Source organism: Scomber japonicus, chromosome 10 (assembly GCF_027409825.1).
Source record: "Scomber japonicus isolate fScoJap1 chromosome 10, fScoJap1.pri, whole genome shotgun sequence".
In the NCBI taxonomy this organism is placed as follows: domain Eukaryota; kingdom Metazoa; phylum Chordata; class Actinopteri; order Scombriformes; family Scombridae; genus Scomber; species Scomber japonicus.
This window is the reverse complement of record NC_070587.1, coordinates 12387871-12408615: the sequence shown is the minus strand read 5'-3', so window position 1 is coordinate 12408615 and position 20745 is coordinate 12387871. Positions and strand designations below refer to the sequence as shown.

The 20745-nt window shown below is 39.2% G+C and overlaps 3 protein-coding genes and 1 pseudogene across 3 annotated transcripts; all 4 read right to left on the bottom strand.

The window, feature by feature from the left end:
- Positions 1–283: 283 nt before the first annotated feature.
- smpd5 (sphingomyelin phosphodiesterase 5) lies at positions 284–9895 on the bottom strand. Its single transcript, XM_053326782.1, has 8 exons — positions 9740–9895; positions 1956–3162; positions 1751–1826; positions 1487–1627; positions 1290–1379; positions 1131–1194; positions 852–1011; positions 284–620 (listed from the first exon to the last, which is right to left on the bottom strand). The coding sequence occupies exons 2-8, from the start codon at positions 3078–3080 to the stop codon at positions 516–518; spliced, it is 1761 nt and encodes a 586-aa protein (XP_053182757.1). The 5' UTR covers positions 3081–3162; positions 9740–9895; the 3' UTR covers positions 284–515.
- LOC128366325 (rho GTPase-activating protein 11A-like) lies at positions 3106–6553 on the bottom strand (annotated as a pseudogene).
- A 1569-nt stretch (positions 9896–11464) lies between the features above and the next one.
- LOC128366324 (speriolin-like protein) lies at positions 11465–13067 on the bottom strand. The gene is made up of 4 exons (XM_053327006.1): positions 12986–13067; positions 12236–12436; positions 12031–12155; positions 11465–11791 (listed from the first exon to the last, which is right to left on the bottom strand). The coding sequence occupies exons 1-4, from the start codon at positions 13065–13067 to the stop codon at positions 11465–11467; spliced, it is 735 nt and encodes a 244-aa protein (XP_053182981.1).
- Positions 13068–13524: 457 nt separating this feature from the next.
- grinab (glutamate receptor, ionotropic, N-methyl D-aspartate-associated protein 1b (glutamate binding)) lies at positions 13525–20479 on the bottom strand. The gene is made up of 7 exons (XM_053326646.1): positions 20330–20479; positions 19299–19736; positions 18770–18876; positions 16880–17080; positions 16244–16372; positions 16013–16156; positions 13525–14014 (listed from the first exon to the last, which is right to left on the bottom strand). The coding sequence occupies exons 2-7, from the start codon at positions 19678–19680 to the stop codon at positions 13862–13864; spliced, it is 1116 nt and encodes a 371-aa protein (XP_053182621.1). The 5' UTR covers positions 19681–19736; positions 20330–20479; the 3' UTR covers positions 13525–13861.
- Between the last annotated feature and the right edge of the window lie 266 nt (positions 20480–20745).

Genomic DNA, 20745 nt, shown 5'->3' with positions numbered 1-20745 from the left:
AGATATGGGCCAAAAAACAAAGTTGTCAAAGTTGTCTTTATGCTTGCTCATTCTGCTTTGTGAAATGTACTTCTGAGTGATGAATGCCTTTAAAAATCTCGTTCTTACAGTATGGGAGAGATCATTTTCTGCCTGCCAGGTGTGCATGTCTGCATCAGCTGGAAACAATGCCATTTATAATTTATGGTAAATTAAAAAGAAAGAGACATATAGAATTCATTCTTTCCATTTATTTCTGTAGGACAAATTCAGAATGAAAAGCCTTAAAAATATATTGTCTTAAAAAAAATAAATCAGTACCTCTGGCCTGAAAAGGTCTTAATGTATAAAATCGTATACATTATGAAATATCAATAAAATCATATTAATGCCACCTGAGTTATTATTTTAGTACATTGTCATTGAAATCACAATTTAAAACATGTAAACAAATCATTGTTGTCCCTGTAGAGCAATGTACGTCTCTGTACATTTTGTTCCCTTTGAACACGACACATTTTTTGCATTAGTCCTCATTAATCAGTAGAGTCACAGTCCATTAGTACATTCAGTCTCATGCCCACAGGAACATGGTCCGTAAGGCCAGCCAGCTGGGTAATGAACGACACTTCTTCAATTTCCTACGAGGAGACAAGCAGAGAGTGTGGCTTTCATGATGCTTTATACCTCTTCATGGAGAATAACTTAATGTGATGTGTTTTGCTGAATCATGCAAATGATGTACATGAAATGAATGACATTTAAACTATTTGTGGCATCACAAAGTACCTTGTTACTTCAAGCAGATAAATTACACTAGAAAACAGGAGAGAATTGGGAATAGGAACAAGTAAACACAAGTGGTCACGTACTGTTTGGCAGTGTTTTGAAATGGAGGTTTCACGGAACAAGATATAGTCAATCCGTCTTCCTATCCACGGCTGCCCAGGTTCAGGGTAAACCATTGGCTGACCATCTCTAAGAACAGGGGGGGAGATGTAAAGCTTTCTCAGCTCCTCTCTCTCCAAAGTTCTACACAGACACATCAGAAAAATCAATGTTAGTAAATATACTGAGTAATTAGTTCTGGTTACCTTTGTTGTACTGTTCCTCAGAGAGAAATGGTTTAAGAAATGTGGAACTGAGTGTACCTTTGAAGATTTTCTGGGGTGTTTACATGATCATCATACAATTTGGGCTGCTTCAGTAGAGTACCTTTTTAAGAGGCATTGAGAAAAACACGGTTTTGTCACACATGTATGTAGTATGTATCTACAATACATACTTTAAATGGTTGAAATGATACACACCAATGGCCCAGGGTTTCTCTTTTCCAGGACCTGCCCTGCAGGGGTCTTTGTATTCATCAAACAGAGAGTGATTCTGTTCCAGGGAGTCATCTTGAAGAACAGGAAAACGGGAGTTTATATGTGCACTACAGAAACTTTTAGTGAAATTGCTTTTATAGAAATATTAAGAGGCGGGAATGAATGAGAAAAACACATACTAGGTGAGCAGTTGTCAAAGTTGAAATCTCCACAGAGCACATCAAAAACAACGTGCTCATCAGACTGTCTGCTTGCAGCTTGAAAATCACTGATCCACTTCGTCACCATTTTCAACTGCTCACAGCGAATTTCCCCATCACCTGATTTAAGAAGACACAGACCAGCTATCACAGACCTGGCTTATGTTTGTTTTTCTTCAAGGAAACTGACAAATTTGAATTAAACTGAACAAAGCAAATCAAATAAAAGGAAATATGACTTACACTCTGGTGCATGAAGGTGTGTACAGTTAAAATAGCCAACCACTTTCTCCTGTTTTCGATTCTGCCCAATTAGCACCTGAAATATAAAAAAAGAAATGACATCATATTGTAACAGTGTTAATAGTATTATATAACAATGACTAGTTGATATAATTTCTGCACACAAAAAGGAAAATTGTTTTATACATGATTTTAAACAAGGCACCTTAACAGAAAGGAGGCCTTTGGAGGCCAGTGCATCTTCCCCTCGGCCGTTTGGATAGCAGTGGTACTGGGCTTCCAGCACCGGGAATCGACTGGCAAAGAACAGGCCACTGTTCAAGAACTTGAAGGAAGAACATCTGCATGGTGGCTGGCAGGCATACACACCAACGTCATAAAGTATGTGTCCATACACCGGTCTCAGTGAATTGACAAGTTTCTGTGCAGCTCTCTTATCAAACACTTCCTCTAGGCACAGTATGTCTACATTGGCTGAAAATAACGATGACACTTCCCACGGTACATCATCCTGCTGGCGGAGACCCTGAGAGAGCAAAGCACGGGGAGCACTCCGGTGGCCCATTCGGTCCTGCTGGTTGGAGCTCTCATTGGAGTTGAGGGTGGATGGTGATTCACTAGAGGTCTCTTTTGTGTCATCACAGGGCACAAAAACTACCCGGCTAATGGACTTTGGGATTGAAACATGTGCTTCAGCTGAGTCTCTCTCTGAATGGTGACTCGCCAAAGGCTGCACCTGTCTATCTGTGGCACCATATGTACTTGAGTTACCTGTGGCGAGTATACTGCTAGAGGGACTGAGAGTACCACAACTGCTGGGGGAGTCAACAAATATGCGAATATGGGGTCGACCCACACCCTGCACAATACGCTGGCCAATAGCTGTAGCCCTGTGCTGAGTGTTTGCAAGGTTGTTGAAGCGAGCCAGGCTGTCAGGTAAAAGACATAGGTTGGCTGCTGCAAAGCCAAATGACGCCTTTCCTTCCAGCTCAAAGCCCTTGTGTGTCTCCCTCTCTGGTGAGGATGGTGTCTCTCTGTGATAGCAGAAGGGTCTGCGGCAGGCCTGAAGTGGTGCCCAGAGCAGAAAGCCTAAAAAGGCCAAGGGGGCTGTTGCGAGAAAAAGAATGAAGAAGAAGATGGCGCCAAAGAAGACCTTGAGGGGGTGGACATTGCATTTCTGCTTCCGTTGCTCAGCTTGTTCCTGGGTGGTGGGCTTGCACACAGCAATGGCACGATCAAGAGACAAGAAACAAGGCAGGATCAATGCCCATCCCACAGCATGGATGCCTGCGACAAAACAATTAGGAAATGGAGACTCCTGCAGGGCCATACTCTGCTTCTTCTCTAAACAAAAATCAGGACTTCCCGTTCTGCTGCATTCCTATGCGCTCTGTCATGGACTCCACTGGACACTAAAACAGAGGAATGAATCAAAATGTTATGACATGGCTCTATTCTTACAATCCACATATACATTTACAAGGTGGGCTCGCAAGAGAAACTCCCCTTTTTCTCACTCTATTCTGACAAAGCTGACAGTTGTACTGATGTGACTGGAATACAGTCAGATGTAGAGGGGAGATCAGACTAGCTTATGCAATGCATCACGATCACTTGTGGAAGAGGCAAAGAGGAAAAGATGACGCAAGCAGCCTGTAATCCAGCTATCACCATCTGCACAGTGTTGTTGATGTGAGACCACAATGAACAAGATACCCACACCTTTACATGCATTTACAAATTAGCTAATTATTGTCTAAAAACAATGGGTGTGTTAAGACATGGCAAGTTTATTTGTATTGCAACAAAAGTCATTCAAAGTGCTTTACATAAAACATAAAAGCATCAAGGCAACATAAAAAGTAATTAAATGCAATTCTAGTGTAAAATTGGAAATAAAAATAAGCTAAAATTGAATAAGATAAATAAAACAAGTGAGTAAAAGTTACAGCGCAGCGTTACAATATCAATCAAAAGCCTCAAATCTGATTTAAAAAAGGCAGCAGAAAACAGAGAAGTCTTCGACCTTGAATCAAAAGAACTGGGTTAAGGTAAAAAAAATACAAATAATTAAAAAACCCAAATACAGTTTTTATTTCAACATTTCTCCGATATTTACAAAACACACAATTTAACACGATGACATAAATAGTGCCCCAGTTTGGACAAAGTAATGGTTAAAATAACATCTCAAGTTAGATGTCTTAACATGGTCTTTGTGTTTGTATATGAAATCAGTTTGAGTGACTTTTACTGTATGGGCAAAATGATATCCACACAAAATGTATCACATCACATCATTTATTAGTGCTTATTTCCAATTTGTGTATGTGTAATCTTGTCAGATTAGGTTTGTGTTTGGATAGAAGGCCTTTTGCACCCAGTGCTCCCCATTTTCTCACACTGACTTGATGAAGTTGCAGACAACACCAGGGAACTGAAAGTAGGACTGGGCAATTAATCGAAAAATAATCGAAACCGACATTTAGAAACTCTAATCGACTTAATCTTGCTCATGTCAATTAATCGTGGTGTTCACTGTTGCCATGACAGTAAAGGTTGAATATCTTTAAGGAATTTGAAAACTTGTCTCCAGTGATCATTTGAACCCAAAACATGATCTTTACATAGTTCTAATCAAATAAACTAGACATTAACCACAGCGTCACTGTTACGGCCCTAGGCCGTTTGCATGGTTTCCCCCCTTCCTTTCTGTGTGTGTGTTCCGCTCCGCTGTTTGCAGTGGACCAGTGAAGCAGACCCTTGGCGGCTGGTGGATGAGGCTGTTGTGGGCCTTGGAGCCTCTGGGAGAGTGAAGGGTGAGGCTGTTGAAGTGTTGGACGTGATCGGCCACTCTGGTCTTTTGGGTATCCAGGCTGACTGATGAGAGCGATTTCTGGTTTTGGACTTTGGTACCGATCTCTGAGGAAGATTCGTGATCTTCATGTACCATACTGGTTGTAGTACCAGCTCTAGAAGGTGTGTCATGCTCATGGTTGAGTTCAAGACCTGGCTTGTAGGGAGTGGATTGCAGCCCAGAGGGAAGACCCCGTTTGAAATGAGTGGGACTTTGGATGTCCAGAGCATCAATCAACCTGCTGCAGTTTTTACTTGCTCTGCCTCCTCACTTTCTTCTACCATGGAGCTCTCATGGTTATTGATGGCAGCAGCAGCACAGAAAGAACCTTCATCAACCCTTACTGCTGTACTGCAATACACATCAGACTCAAAAACTACACTATCAATATGCAAAGGAGACAAAGCAGCTATTTCAATCTGTAATGTTCTGTTCTTTAGCCAGAAAGCTTTGTTGAGTTGGGCCGCTGGATGCGTCGGAGTCCACAGACAGAACTTTGGCTGCAGGAGTATCTGGTGGAGGGAGGAGGATGCTGTGGGCACTTGAGGCACACTGGGGGGTCAACAGGTTGTCTTCAGACTTGCTGATGTACTTAGAATTCTTGGATTCAGGGTTTCTAGGCAGAACTGATGGGCTGAACTCTTTCTCTTTGGTGAAACAAAAACTGGTGGTGCTATCTTGAGTGGCAAGTCGCCAACCAATGGACTTAGATCCAGCATCTTTGCTGCTCTTCCCCAGGCTAAAACGCAAGCGCAGAGACTTGCGTGGGGCTTCTTTTTTGCTGACTTTAGGAGAAAAACAGCCAGCTCTTCCAGATTCAACCCTGTTGACCACATGTCTGCTGCTAAGTCTTCGGCTCTTCCTTCTTAGAGAAGTAGCTGATTGCCTTCTAGACTTCCTTGCTGAGGACAAGGTATTCTGGGAAGAGTCCAAGACCCCTGAAGCACTGTTAGCTGATCCAGGAGTGGTGGTCCCACTGAATAGAGAATTAGGAAGTAATTCTATCCCAAGGTCTTTTTGACAGATTTACGTTTCTTGTTTGAGAATCCAAAAGAGTGACCAGATTCCAAAGTAAGTTTTCACTTAGAGGTTGGTGTTGCAATCAAAGGAGTTGCAGAAGAAAAGACTCTGAAGCTGCATCTGTGTCTCCTCTTCATCCCCGAGTTTAAGTCCAGCTCCCTGAATTCATCACAGCCCATCATGGCTGGAACCTTCTCTAGACGGAACTGTGGTAACACACCAAAGTTGTGGGCATTCTCTATGAAGCAGTGTACTACAGCTGCCTGTAGTTTGAGGCGTTTCTCTGTGTTGGCGTTCATCTTCTCTGTACAGTCTCCAGAGTGAAGGAGATTGGGAGCCAAGATTACAGACAAGTTACTGCTATCCATCTAATTCTCTGCACTCCTCTTAGACACATTGTAAAGGAAGTCAAAAAAGTGATGCAGGACGTTAAGGTTTCTGTCGGGCAGTACACAAGACAGCAGCATAGTGGCAGAGGTCCTCTCCTCCTCAGTGGGGAGCTGCTGGGCCTTGAGGAAGGCCTCCTGCAGCTCTGCGGGTAGCACTGGTTCTGGCAGCTCCCTGAAGAACTGCTTCACTAAACCAGCTACATCACAGGGAAGTGCAGGTGACAGGCATTCCTCACCCACATCCAGCTTTGCCCTGAGCGCTTTCACACGGACAACAGAGCCAGATTTTCTGAACAGGCCCTCCGTGTCAACATGTGCAAGCAATTTCATACATGCGTCAACCAGAAATCTTGGCATGTCCCCGCATTCCATATTATAGTATGGTAAATTCTCCAAAGGAACTCCGAAGACCTTAGGCGAGTTGCTGGATGTTGACTTGCAGCTGGCTCCTTTGTTTTTGTTCCAGTTCTTTGTCTTTATTCCGTACGCGGTTCGGAGCTGTTGCACAGCCACTAAACGCATCACATTTCTCTCCATGTTTTTTTTTTTTAACCTCGTAACGTTACTTTAAAATAAACGCTGCTTGTCGTTCGGCCTAGAGCTAATGTTAGTAAGCGGACACTTTCCAATTGTTCACTTTCTCGAAGCGTCTAACTCATTCTCACGTATATTTTAATGACACCCAAAATGGGTTTATCAAGCACAAAGCTACTCAGCTCCAAGGAGTGTCTTAACCGACCTGACCGAGCTAACGTTACACACGGAGAGCCTTCCTAATAGTGAGCCTCATGCTTCTTTAGCAATGCAGTTAGCTAGCCAGCATTAGCCAACAAGCCTCGCTCAAAAACAAAACTGTCACACAACTTAAAATTACCGTTCAACTCTTCTCAGACAATTAACTGTTTGAATTACGCTGGCTTTAATTACACAATTAGCAAGGTAACTGCATTGTGCTAGCGGTTGTCTCGTCCGGTCGGTTGCGAAGTTGTTTCCGCAGAGCATTCAAACAGTGGCGGTCTGCTACGCTCTGCACTGTCAAATATCATTATTTTCACTCCCTAAAGATACTCATGTGCGAAAATATCACAAAATATTGTGTGAGGGCAGCAGTGTAAAATACAAAACACAAGAAACTGTGAAAATACATAATTGTTCATCAAAGGTGGAGATAATCCTAATCGAGGTTAAAAGTTCAATTAATCGTGATTTGGATTTTTGCCATAATGGCCCAACCCTAACTGAAAGCTCTACTGACATGACCACAGCAGATATAAGACTAGCATACTCCACCCTTTTGCAATGTATCACAATCTCTTGCGGAAGAGGGCAAAAAGATGGCGTAAATAGTTGATAATCCATCTGTCACAATCTGCACAGTTTTGCTAATCACTGGTTATGTGAGACAAGAATTAACAAAATACTCACACCTATATGTGTATTTACAGATTAGCACAACAGTCTAATGACAATGGGTCAATTAAGGTAAAACCCCACATTAGATTATTCCATAAATAATCTTCAAACTGTTAGAGCTGAATTTTTGTTAAAGCATTTCTCCAATGTAATACAATGACATAAATACGAACCTGATATTTTGATTATTTTAGCACCAAGTGTTGTCAGTGGATTGATTTTATAATATTATATTTATAATATCACTTCCAACATGTAAACTCTCACTGATTTACAGTGGATTTGCCCATTAACATTAACCTGTCGTTTTCAAAGGTTTGCTTTCACTGCAGACTTTGTGATGCGACTCAAAATAAGGAAGTTACAAACACCCATCACCCTGATTATTCACGCATGCACCCCATTCAAAAAAAGATAACTAAAACCGTTAAGCAGACTTTTAATAGTGTTGCGATACCAAATAGCAATACAGTCTGGCTAGCTCCATGACAGACTCACTCATGATGCAGTATCTTATGATCCATGATGTGGGACATACATGTACAGTACATCCCACATGTTTAGCAAGCAGACATCAGTGGGATTACCACAATTGATTATTTCTTGCACTAATTGAGGGTATAGTGCCCCACTTTGGACCAAATATTGGTTTAGAATAGCATCATGTTAGATATCTTTGAACTGGCCCTTTCTGTTTGCATATGAATTCAGTATGAGTGACCTTCAATGGTTTATGACTTCAATAAAGTTGACTGTCCAGTTTAAGATTGTTCTTGTATATAAATAAGCAAATATGTACAGGCTTGTATTCTGAATACACAAAATCATGCCCACATAAAATGTATCATATCATTTCTTAGTGTTTATATCCAATTTGTGTATGGTGTAATCTTGTCATATTTGGTGTATGTTTGGATATAATCATGTCTATCAGAAAAGAAGAAGCTTTCTGTCCTTATCAGATCTGACTAGCTTACTGAACACTTACGCAATGCATCACGATCACTTGCAGAAGAAGCAAAGAGAAAAACATGGCCTAAACAGCCTATAATCCAGCTGTCACCATCTGCATAATGTTGCCAACCACAGGCTATACAGATATAAGGCTACAATACAAGATAGCCACTCCTTTATGTGCATTTACAGATTAGAGACTAATGTCAATAGGCGTATTAAGGTAAAAAAAAAACCTAACTCAAATAATCCTATGACTAATCTTGTACCTGTAACACAGCTGATTTTTTTTATTTAAACATTTCTCAAACATCATACCAAATGTGTCACTTCTAAATATGACATTTCGATTTGATTCCACCACTAAGAGTGCGGTCAGTGTTTGCCTGGGTCGGTTTTTACAGTCCTTACTCACTTTTCTACGTGTGTCACTTAGAGTAGACCTGCGTTAACATTCGGCGTAAGGTTTACTCCCACATCACATTTGGGGATCTGACTCAAAATGAGGAAGTTGCAAACACTCACCAACCCGCATGCACCCCATTCAAAACAACATAACGCCACTTAAACCATTGGGTCGCCCTTTAATAGTCCAACGATGCAAGCGTTCAGTGTGCTTGTTTGTTCACCTGATGTACTGCTGTATGATCCGGACACCAGTTTTTAAATTCTCATACTTCAGTTCATATACGTTGATACATGTTCAGTTCATACATGTTCGTATGATAGCCACTCCTTTATGTGCATTTACAGATTAGAGACAATCTAATGTCAGTAGGCGTATTAAGGTAAAGAAAAACCTAACTCAAATAATCCCATGACTAATCTTGTACCTGTTACACAGCTCATTTTTATATGTAAACATTTCTCAAACATAATACCAAATGTGTCACTTCTAAATATGACATTTCGATTTGATTGCACCACTAAGAGTGCAATCAACCCGCATGCACCCCATTCAAAACAACATAACGCCACTTAAACCATTGGGTCGCCCTTTAATAGTCCAACATGCAAGCTTTCAGTGTGCTTGTTTGTTCACCTGCCACTCATACATGTCGGTTTGGATGAGTTTCATTAACCACACTGCCACTGACCGTGCGCATCTATGCTAAGCTAACCATCTTCACTCAATAAAACAACTAAAAGACATACTTTAAAATCCGTAGAAAGTCTGGTGTGTATGTCCACATTACGCTGGTGTATGATCCGGACACCAGTTTTCAAATTCTCATACTTCAGTTCATACATGTTTTACATAGTCTACGTACGTTATAGTTATCAAAAATGAAAGCTGTCACCTGTTTTCGTTAGCTAGTTCAGCTAAAGTGGCAGTCCACTCCAGCTGGTTCTTACCTTAGCACGAAACCCGGGACAGTCCGACTGCTGAAGCCCTGCAGGAACCACCTATTTATGCGTTTGCAATCATTGCTTTTATCACATGGCGAAACCCGAAGTTTCAGTTGAGACCTCGGGCACCGGATATATGAAATAGTTGAGCGAACATTAACCCATGCTAGTGTCAGCTACTCTTCCCACTAGTATTAATAAGCCCCTCCCTAATGACGGTGTGATGGTGTCGTGCCCTCACCTGAGTCCACCTGTTGGCTAGTGAGATCTGTTATGTACTCTGATTCATCAATTTCACACCTGAATAGACTAGGAACCCTTCTACCATATTTAAATACCGTAAGGAAATATAGCCTACATAAAAATTGAGCCATATCATTAAAAAAACAAGTCTTTTACCGCATCATGCATATTGCATTGATTGCATGATTAATTAACCTATAATTACTAGATGGTTTATTGGTAACCTATTCCACGTTACAATAGCTGCATGTAAATGTTTTTTGCCTATGTTTTGTAGACATGATCTTCTGTATGCTTGCCAATAACATTTAATCCCGCATGATAGGCATTAACCTGCAGGCATTTTCTGATATTAAGATATCCCTTGCATGATAATAGTACTGCAGAAAGTACACTGTGGAGCCTGCTCCACATAAATTAATAATAAATGAATGAGTTTAGAATAAAATACTGTAGTGAGCGAATGGGAAGGGCCATAACAAACTCCCGATTAAAGCTTGAGTCCCTTAGTTGATATTACTTATTACTAGTTTTAAATTGATATTACTCCAACTGTGGACTCATCACTGGTCAACTACAACAGCATATTTTTTTGCTTTGACACTTTGACATTTGACACAATGGATAATATAACAAGCTTTTAAAATGAAATTCATTGTTAAAGATTAAACTAGTTGTTTGCAACCTTTTTGGCTTTTGATGTGTTAAGGCAAAAACCCATGCCAAATGATTTCATAAATACTCTTCAAACAGTTATACAGCTGAATTATTGTTTAAGTATTTCTCAGATATAACTCCTGCAAAATGTGCCACTCAATGACATAAATTCTAGACCTGATATTTTTGATTTTCAGCACTGAAAATGTTGACAGTATTTATCTGGATCAATTTTACAGTCTTAAATCACTTTTAAAAATGTTAAATCTAGCTGCCCCTTTTAACACTTTGCGTTCAAAGATCAACTCCCACAGCAGTTTTTAAGATGTGACTGAAAATCAGGCAGTTGCAACCACCCAACGCCCTGATTACACATGCATGCATCCTATTGCAAACAAGATAACATTTCTTAAACCATGAAGTAGTCTTTTAATATTCTACCAATACTAAATAGCAATACAGTCTGGCTAGCTCCATGACAGACTCACTCATGATGCTGTATCTTATGATCCATGATGTGGGACATAAAGTGCATCCTATATGCTGAACAAGCAGACATCAGTGGGATTAACATATTTGATTATTTCCTGCACTGTCTGAGGCTGTTTGGCCCTTTCTGTTTGAGTGACCTTGAATGCTTTATGACTTAATCTGAGTTAGCTGTCCAGTTTCAGCATGCATACTTGTACATGAATACGCAAACGTGCAGGTTTTTTCTATATGCAAGTCATAACCACACAAAATGTATCACATCATATAATTTATTGCTGTTTATCTCAAATTTGTGTATAGTGTAATCTTGTCAGATTTGGTGTTTGGGTACAGTCATGTCTACCAGAGAAGAAGAGGCTTTTTATCCTTCTCAGTCATATTGCAAAGGCAGATGAGCACAAGCAGTAGGTCCTTCTGGAGTTTTTTCGGTGACGTCTTTATGATCACGTTCTTCAGAAAGTCTGGATTATTGCAGTCCATTCCACTGTAGTCACCAGGCCTCTCTTTCAGGATCCCATAGTTGTTGACAACAAATTCAGTGAATGGAGGGTGAAGTGTGGTTTTATACCCAAATTGGCTAAGCCACTCCATCAGGTCAGCATGCCTCTGAGTGAGATGAAGCCGATAGCCTTCATCCACCTTCCCTGTCAGCGGGTGTGTGCTCACCTGAAAAAGAGACAATAGGCTTGAGACTTCCCTCTGAGTCATGTAAGTGGAATGTTACAGTCGGTGCAGTTTTTCTATCTGAACTGATAATGGAACAAGATACTTTGCTCTGATTTTATCTCTTACCATGTAGGTGGGCTGTCAAGGCAGTCAAAAGGGAACATGTTTTTTATTGACATTCCAAAACCAGGTTTTGGATAAACAAATATAAATATATCCACCAATTAAATATTTCTTACCTCTATAATCTTGGCTGGCACATTAAGCAGAGTGAACCCATAAAGCCTCTTATGGCCCTGGAAGACATGGGACAGAATTCTCCGATCTAATTGATAGGCAATCTCTCCTAGGAGCCTTTCCGGACCTTCAAAGAAGAAATTAACAATAATAAATACATTTCCAATAGCTATTTCTGCTCTCAGATGTTGCTCAGCTATGACTCACATTTGACCACAAGAGGAACTTCTGCCTGACAGCTGTGAACCTCTTTCTCATTTGCATCTGTGTGCGCTGAGCTTTGGATAAAGGACTTGAAGTCGACAGGGGATGAGGTTCGGTGTTCGTGGCTAGATTTGGTTTGTTGCAGGTCTTTTCTGAACTGTCTCTCATCGATAGTGATTTGCCAGAGACTGGATGGTTTTCTTCCTGGGGCTGAGCAAACATCATCATTCAAGTAGATTTAATATATTTTATAATCTGACTTTAATTTGCTTCCTTGTGAAGCACTCCCCATTAATAAAGATTATTACAACCATTGTAATCAGATACATTACAAGTAGCGGTAATAATATACTGTACAATTTCTTTGGAAGTGTGTTGCTAGGAAACAGCTTGTGTAATTTTTTGTCAGCAGCTGATAACAAACTTGTATCCATTGGAAACAAGATGTTTATATTTAAAATCATGAAATTGCCTGTGCTTGTACATGCTTTCATTTTTACTGTGTGCTACACAGACAAGCATCACAAGACTAAAGATGAATAAAATATATGGTTTTACTCTGATTTAATAGTGAAATAAAACCGTTTTCTTCAACACTAACTTTGACTCAGAAAGCTACAGAATTATGCTTTAACACCCAATTCTAGTTCCTGTTTTTAAGTTCAATTATTCCCCAATTCTTTACCTTCTTTAACACTGCCATAAACTGCATCCTGGCTGCCATCTAGTGGCAGAAATAATTCCTTACAGTACCTGTTATGTCCTCCAGAGAATCATTGTTGAAGCGCTGCACCTTGGCTCTCAGGTCTAGGTTTTCCTTGACTACACTTAGCATTGACTTCAACTGATCATTTTCCAACTCGAGTTGTTCATTTTTTGACAGCAAGACCCCAACTGTTTTCTCCAAGTCCATTGTGCAGCTCCCAGCTTCACAGCTGAGCCTCAAACACCCAAAACAGAATCATATCAAATCAGTAGAACAGAGCTCTCTGATTGGATCATTGGATCATGTGACCATGTCAGGATTCTCTCTCTCTCTTTACTTACAAAAGATTAAGATTATGTTTAGAAAATATGAATGAGATGTTATTTTTTTAACCATGCTAGTTTGAAAAGACAATATCAACTCAAGGCCCACTTACTAGCTTTTTCCAGGGCTTTTCAGCTACTGAGCTTTGATATCAACAGATCCATCTCCATAGGAACAGAGCAAACTCCTGCTGCTGATGAAAACCGTGTGAAACTGATGAAAGACCCAGAAAATTATAGCAGGTGAATTTAATTTGGGATTATGTTGTCAAATGTTCATTCGGTTTCTGTCTGTTTCTGTGACATTAAGTATAATATAAAGTGAAGTAAAATAAATAAAGATTTAAACTGTGGGTCATACTGTGTACTATACAAGTTTAATAATAAACCCAAAAGGTTACCACATAGACACTCTATTAATATCATCATAAAAAACATCATAAAAAAGAACATATACACAGGGTGAGGAAAAAAAGGAAACCATTATGTGATCACTGCAACTACAAGACTCGAAACTTTAAAAAAACAAAACTTCATATATGAACTTGAAAGCAAATTTCGTTCAGTATTGTTTAATCAGTAGCTAGTAGCTCTACCTGCTCAGTTCCCCCTTGCTTTGCCAAGAATAGCGAGAATGTAAAGAAAGATGTTAATGATATCTGTGTACAGGTTAAGAGCAGCAAAGACGTATTCTTCTGGACTCAGGGACAGTTCCTTGTTGCCAAGCAGCAGCTGTGTGTCCACCGCCAAGAACTGCAACACAGAAATACAGAACACATCAAACTTTTTTCTTTTTTTTTTTTTTTTTTACAAAACATGCATAAAATCAGTCACAATCAGGCTGTTAATCATATGATGTGTCTGCACAAAAAAAAAAGGCCTCATTCTTTTCCCACTTTCTGTAAAAACCGGTGTATAAGTCGTGCCGGTGTAAAGACACAGTCAATTTTGGGGGATCTCATGCTGGGAAAAACTCTTTTCTATACTGGGTTATTTGATTGCACCAGTAGCTATTCATTTATGAACATAGACGTTTATACTCCAAAACTTTTTAAGTTACTTTTATTAGAAACACAATACAACACACATATTACACCTGAAACAGTGTGTCGGGTTAATGGTTAATGGTCCTATAATGATTTGCTTAACTGGACTGAAACGCTATATTGACTAAGACTGGGTTCAGGTTAGGCTATGAGTTTCAATTCAACCATTTAAAAGAACACAGTAACCTTACATATTTGATACAGTGTGTAGCTGTATCACTCAAGTCCCAAAAACTCTAAAATAACTCTAAACTCTAAAACTCTAAATGAATACTTACTGGTGGGGTCAAATAAACCAGTCTTGAATAGAAAAGTGTTTTTCCTAGCATGAGACCCCCCAAAGTAGAAGGCATTTTATACACTGGTGTGACTTGTACACTGTTTTTGGTGTATGTGTGAAAATAAATATAGAGTATAGTTACTGTTTTAATTTGAAATAAAAAGGAATCAATCACCACACATTTCAACATTCAATGTTGACCTCAGCTCTTCTCTATGTTTCTTTTTTTAAATTTTTTTTATTGATAAAGTACTTTAAAAATGTATTTGAATGAAAGGGTATAAATAAACTTAACTTGGATAAAAAAAAATGTAAAAATAAAAAAAAACCCAGACCACACAGTACTTTTAAGGAATGTGTTTGGAGAATTATAGTTCTTTATAGGTTGCTATGAAATTTTTTGAAAATTTAAATTTACAGGCCAGTTTGCAATGCAGCACAAAAAATAAAATAAGATATATATGAAGGACATGGACAATGACTCAGCAGAATCAGAGGATTTGGAAGAATTGACAGTTGCGTAAAAAGGACTGATGAGTTTCGAACTTTAAAACTTTAAGAGAAGGAGGAAAGTTTTGTTTTCGTTTGTTTTTTGTTTTTGTTTGAAAACAACTCACAATGTGTAAAGATGACACATAGAACTGAGTATGAACTTTCCATTTCCTACAGTGTTGATTAATGGATGTAAAAGCTCCAGTATTTCCTATAAAAATGTATCTTGAATACATGTGATGTATTTTGAGTTTCTGATAATATGCTAAGTAATCAAATTGGTTCTCAAATCAATCAAATTTGAAGATTGATTTCTTCAAATTTTTTGTTTTTAAGTTTCATTTATATTTTTGATGTTTTGAATAGTACTGAGTAATAGTTGTGATTTGTACACAAGATTTTCAACACGTTCTCACACAGTAGTTTTGATGTGTATTTCTGATTCATGTTTTGAATTACACACAACTGCACAACGCAGGCAAGTGCAAATTTGAGAGGTTTTGCCATGCTTACATTACATTTGTAACTTACCTTAAATACCCAATGTTATATATATATATATATATATATATATATATATATATATATATATATATATATATATATATATATATATATATATATATATATATATATCTGTATAATTATTGCAATTGAAGCACTGTGATACCCCAAGCAAAGCAGGGGGTCATGAGGGAATGTTCCAGCAAATTTAATAAGTGAAATGATGCTAACTGCTAACTGCTAATTGACTATGACTTGGCTGGGTTTTTGCCCTCACTTGCAGTGGTTGGTTTGGGGGTGTGATAACTCCAAATCTATTTTAATGCACAGGGGACTGAAATACTTTGAACAAGGGCAACACTGATGGCTACAACCATCACCATCCAATACAGTACAGCTGGAAGAACAATGTTTGTCTGTTTGACTTACACAGGTGAAGAGCAACGCTCCCAGTCCAGCATACACAATGTGCAGAATCCTGTCACGGATGAAGATGCAGAGGATTCCGAAGAGGATCAGGACAATCAAACAGACGAAAAGCACACCGTGGCAGGAAGTGAAGTCATACTTGGTCTGTGGGAGCAGGACATTAAGGTATCAGAGTATGATCGATGTACATGACATACATAAATGTGGGCGAGAGGGTTGAAAACTACAAACCTGGAGGGAGAAGATGACCACTGTGAAACACACAACTGCTGTGATGCCCACTGCCATGACTACTGTGTCAGTGTCATGGAAGCTGGCGATCATCCCCACCATGTAGGACATGCTGAGAGTCAGGATGGACTGAAAACAAGAAACACAAAATACATCAACACTGCTGCATATGTTTGAGTGGAGAGCAGCTTCAAAGAATAAATAAGAAATTAGTCATTTTTAGACCTAAATTTTGCCTAAACTTTTAAGAAGAGTAAAGTTTTCACCATGTTCTGTGCAGTATGAGGCGCTTTTATGTTTTTGTACAATGCTTTTCTTGTATAAACTGAAAAAGTAATAAAGATATCTTTCAAAAAAAAGAAGAGTAAAGTTTGATATCATCATAGGCCAAAAACAACATAAATAAAATAAAGTCAGCTTTTCAGCAAGTCATGAGTCTTATCTCACATGACAATATCTTTACATAATAAAAAAGTGAAGAGTTTGCATTTTTCCAAGACAGTATATTAGAAATCTTACACAATGATGTTTAGATAGTCCAGATTAGATACCACAGTTCTTCCTCAGTGGTACTCCTCCTCTCTTTATTTTCTATTTAGAAAAGATAACAACAACAAATACTGAGAGCAGGCTTACTAGTGCAACTAGGTTCCACGGATGTTTTCGGCGTACGTTTCCACAGCAGCTGATCACACAGACAGACACAAGGAAGACACCGTAGGACACATAGTAAGTCCAGATGTTCACCATGACAAATGCCTTGATTTCTTCCACAAAGGTGAAAACAGCCACAAAAGCGAAGGTCACCATCAGCTGAGCAGTCAACACCAAGAATACCTGGAGGGAAGAGTAGATTGTGAGACAGCATGTTCAACAAACTCTGAGTCTAAACCTGAACTCTGAGTTGATGAACCCAGAGATGGGAAACTCAGAGATTTCAGTTCCACAACAGCTGATCAGATACAAATCAATGAACTCTGAGTAGGTTCTCATTGAATTAAAATAAGTTAAATAAGCCATCATCAATGAAGCTCAGATACTACGATTCAGCATGGACATCGGTAAAGAAAAAGCAGAGCCATTTGAATCCAGTAGAGTAGTCATTTGAATCTCTACAGTAGTAGAGATAATGCATAAATGCAGACAGTGCACATCTTTTAAAAAAAAAAAAAAAAAGGGGGCTGAGTCAAAGCTGGAAAAGTGTCAATAAGTTAACACCATTAAGTTTTATTAAGTGTTGTCTATTGATGTATCATTTACCAGACTTAAATGTCCTTAATGGATTATAAAGTGGTGGAATCTGACTGTGTATCACGCTGTAGCCAATGTTACATTTTAAATATGTTTGTTTATGTTTGTTGAGCTTTAATCTGATTGGGACAAAACATTGGAGGCAGCAACTGAAGATGAAAAATATAGTTAAAGACTTAAAAATATGTAGATCAAAACAGAGATGACTGTAAGCTCACAATCTGATCCAGTAATGATGTGTTTGGTGATTTTCACTTGAAAAGAAAATATAGTTGATGTTAAATTTTTACACATCTGAATAATAAAGTAAAATGTATTAAAAAATGTATTAAAAAAAGGACATGCAAAGGTTTTATTCGGAGCTGGCGTGAATTCACACTGTGTAATATTTGAATGCAAGTTTTAAAAAAAAAAAGAAATGACTAAAAGCGGTAACTTCAGATACTACTAATATCCACCCAATATTTTGTTTCTGATAGACAGTAAACCTCAGCTAATGAATGCTTTGATACAGACTGAATGAATGAGAAGAAGGAACAGTGTGTCTGGCTCTGTAAGAGGGAGAGGACAGAAAGAAAATCCAGGTTTCATCAGGGTAGCGTTACAGTTACAGAGTCAGTTACCATGGTAATTGACCCCAAGTTTAAGCTATCTCTCTTTCTGAAACTGAAAACCCAAAGTTTCCTTCATCACAGGGTTAACCAACTCAGAGTTTTCACCAAATCCACTTTAAGATACAGGTACACATTCTAACAAGGAATGTCTACTCCACTATTTTTCACATATATGTTGAATCATATCAATGGTTATGATTACCAACACTGAGGAGGTTTTAGATCTTACTTGTTCGTCAGTGGCTTGTATTAAAAATCTTCAATGGAAAGTTACAAAATGAGCCATGGAACATGTCATTTGTATTTGGTGTTAATGCCAGGAACTTTTGAGGGACATTTCACCACTAACACATGAACATAACATTTTTGAACACACATACATACACAGTATATAATTGTCTCTGTGTCAATGTGGGCAATATGGAAAGGGTCCTCTATCAGGTATTGCAGCATCAATGACATCATAACTTTTCTGCCATTTCAATTGGGATCATTTTGATAAAATTAAGTTACTTGTCTGACAAATTCAACAAATTAATTGTATTAATAATAATTAAATCAAATTATGTCAGAAATCAGTCCTGCTGATTGATTTGCAAACGCGCCTCAAATGCTCAAATGCACCCAGACATTAATTTCTTCAATCACACAGTCCCCTTACCTTTCGAATGAAGGCTCTTCTTATGCTTTTGTTATCCAATCCAACCATAAAATCTTCATTGTCATCAAAGGGTGGCGGATCCTCCTGGCTGTGGTGATAACCATCATCTGAAATTGAACCAATCAGATTCCTTGTTGGACAAGTTTGTTTATGCATACAAGGAATCTGACTCCGGTTTAGTGGCTCTCAGTGTATTCACACACAACACAACAATCTTCAGAAAGATACACAAGAAATGTCTATGCACAAGTGATACCACTTCTGTGAACTGTACACAAGAAATAGTGCAAAGAAGTTAAAAGTGCATGGAGTGCTGAGATAAATGCTGAATGGTGAAAAGAAAGCAATATGTTATATATAGTAGTAATTATGTACAGTAAACAGCCTGTTCAAATATACAGTATTGCACATTTTGCGTTTTAGACTAAATTTAAAATTTTTTGGTGCCGTTGGTAACAATCAGTTTGATCAGAAATATCAAATTTCAACATTACAGAACTAATCAAATTCCACTGTTAGAAATACTAACCATTGATGTTGACATTAAAGTCGGGGCCAGGTGGAGAATAAGGCGAAGGGGTGTGGGGGTTGGAAAAGTATCCAGGGCCGCCCTGAGGGTTCATGCCCATTCCAAAACCCCCAGCCGGTCCAAACGCAGTCGGTGGAGGAAAAGGGAGAGACCCCATCATGTGTGTGTCGGGCTTGTTCCCATCAAATGCGACAGGGTTCATGCCCATTCCAAAACCCCCAGCCGGTCCAAACGCAGTCGGTGGAGGAAAATGGAGAGACCCCATCATGTGTGTGTCGGGCTTGTTCCCATCAAATGCGACAGGAAACGCTGCTTGCCCAGGGAGAAAGGGTGGAGAGGATTCCCCTGTCACAAGGGTGTATTCGTTCTTCTCGGCTGCCATCTCTGGCTTAGAAGGGAAGCAGAGACCGACTGGAGTTCGGTGTTACTGGCACAGATCTGAAGGATAAAGAGTGAGAACAAGTAATAAGAACGGCTACGAAGGAAAAATGAAAACAAGCACTATCTACATGACATGTTGATGGTTAGTATGATCGAGACGCCAATGCTGAAGTCCACTGTGCGATGCGCTCTGACGTCAAAGGGTCATGTGACTAACTTCCGGTAGATATGATAATTGGTATAAACGACAACTTAATTAAAACAATGTCTTGGATTCATTGTGCATATTTTCTAGTTCTCTTCCACTAAAACTGCAGATGTGTGTAGCTTAGAAGACGGACTGGGCTCCAGCTTTCATAACAAGATACAAGCACGTACATTTAAACCGGGTTTGTCCGTAAATACCGAGCTTTTAGCTAATATTAGCTTTCACTTTCAACCGAGAAACAACCATTTAACCTGCAAACCTAAATCCAGTAGGCTATTCGACTCTTATAAAGCACCTGACTTACTGCTTTGACAGTGGACGAGTTGCCTTCGCGTTGGTTGTAATCGTAAAACAAAATGCAGGCCCATGTTTATGCACCAAACAATGGAAAAACAGCACAACTGAAGGGCAACAAAGTTAGGACTGTCATAAAGCTACTCACCCTGTCTGCTGTCAAACACGGTCCCTCTGAAATGAATTAATTATGGTATTTTCTTTTCGGTCGTTGTTGTACTCGACTGCTAGGAAACAGCTATTCCAGTAACCCACCCCCCCAATGGCAGCGGAATGTAGCGTACCCGATGACCCGAGAGACAGTCCCACTGAAATGCGTCAATACCAATACAAGCGAAAGTAAAGTGCGGAAATCGACCTGCCAGGAACATGAGTTTATGTAGTCAGGATTGAGTACGCCTATGCTTTTTGCGTTGGCGTTTTAAATGAAGAGACACAAGGCGGCACTGGGGCTCAGGTCTTTACTGTTCTTCGATCTGGTAAAAAAAAATATATCTAAATTATACGCAAAAACATCAGCTGTGTGTGAGTGTTTGTGTGTCAGCGGGAAAATGTTAATTTCGT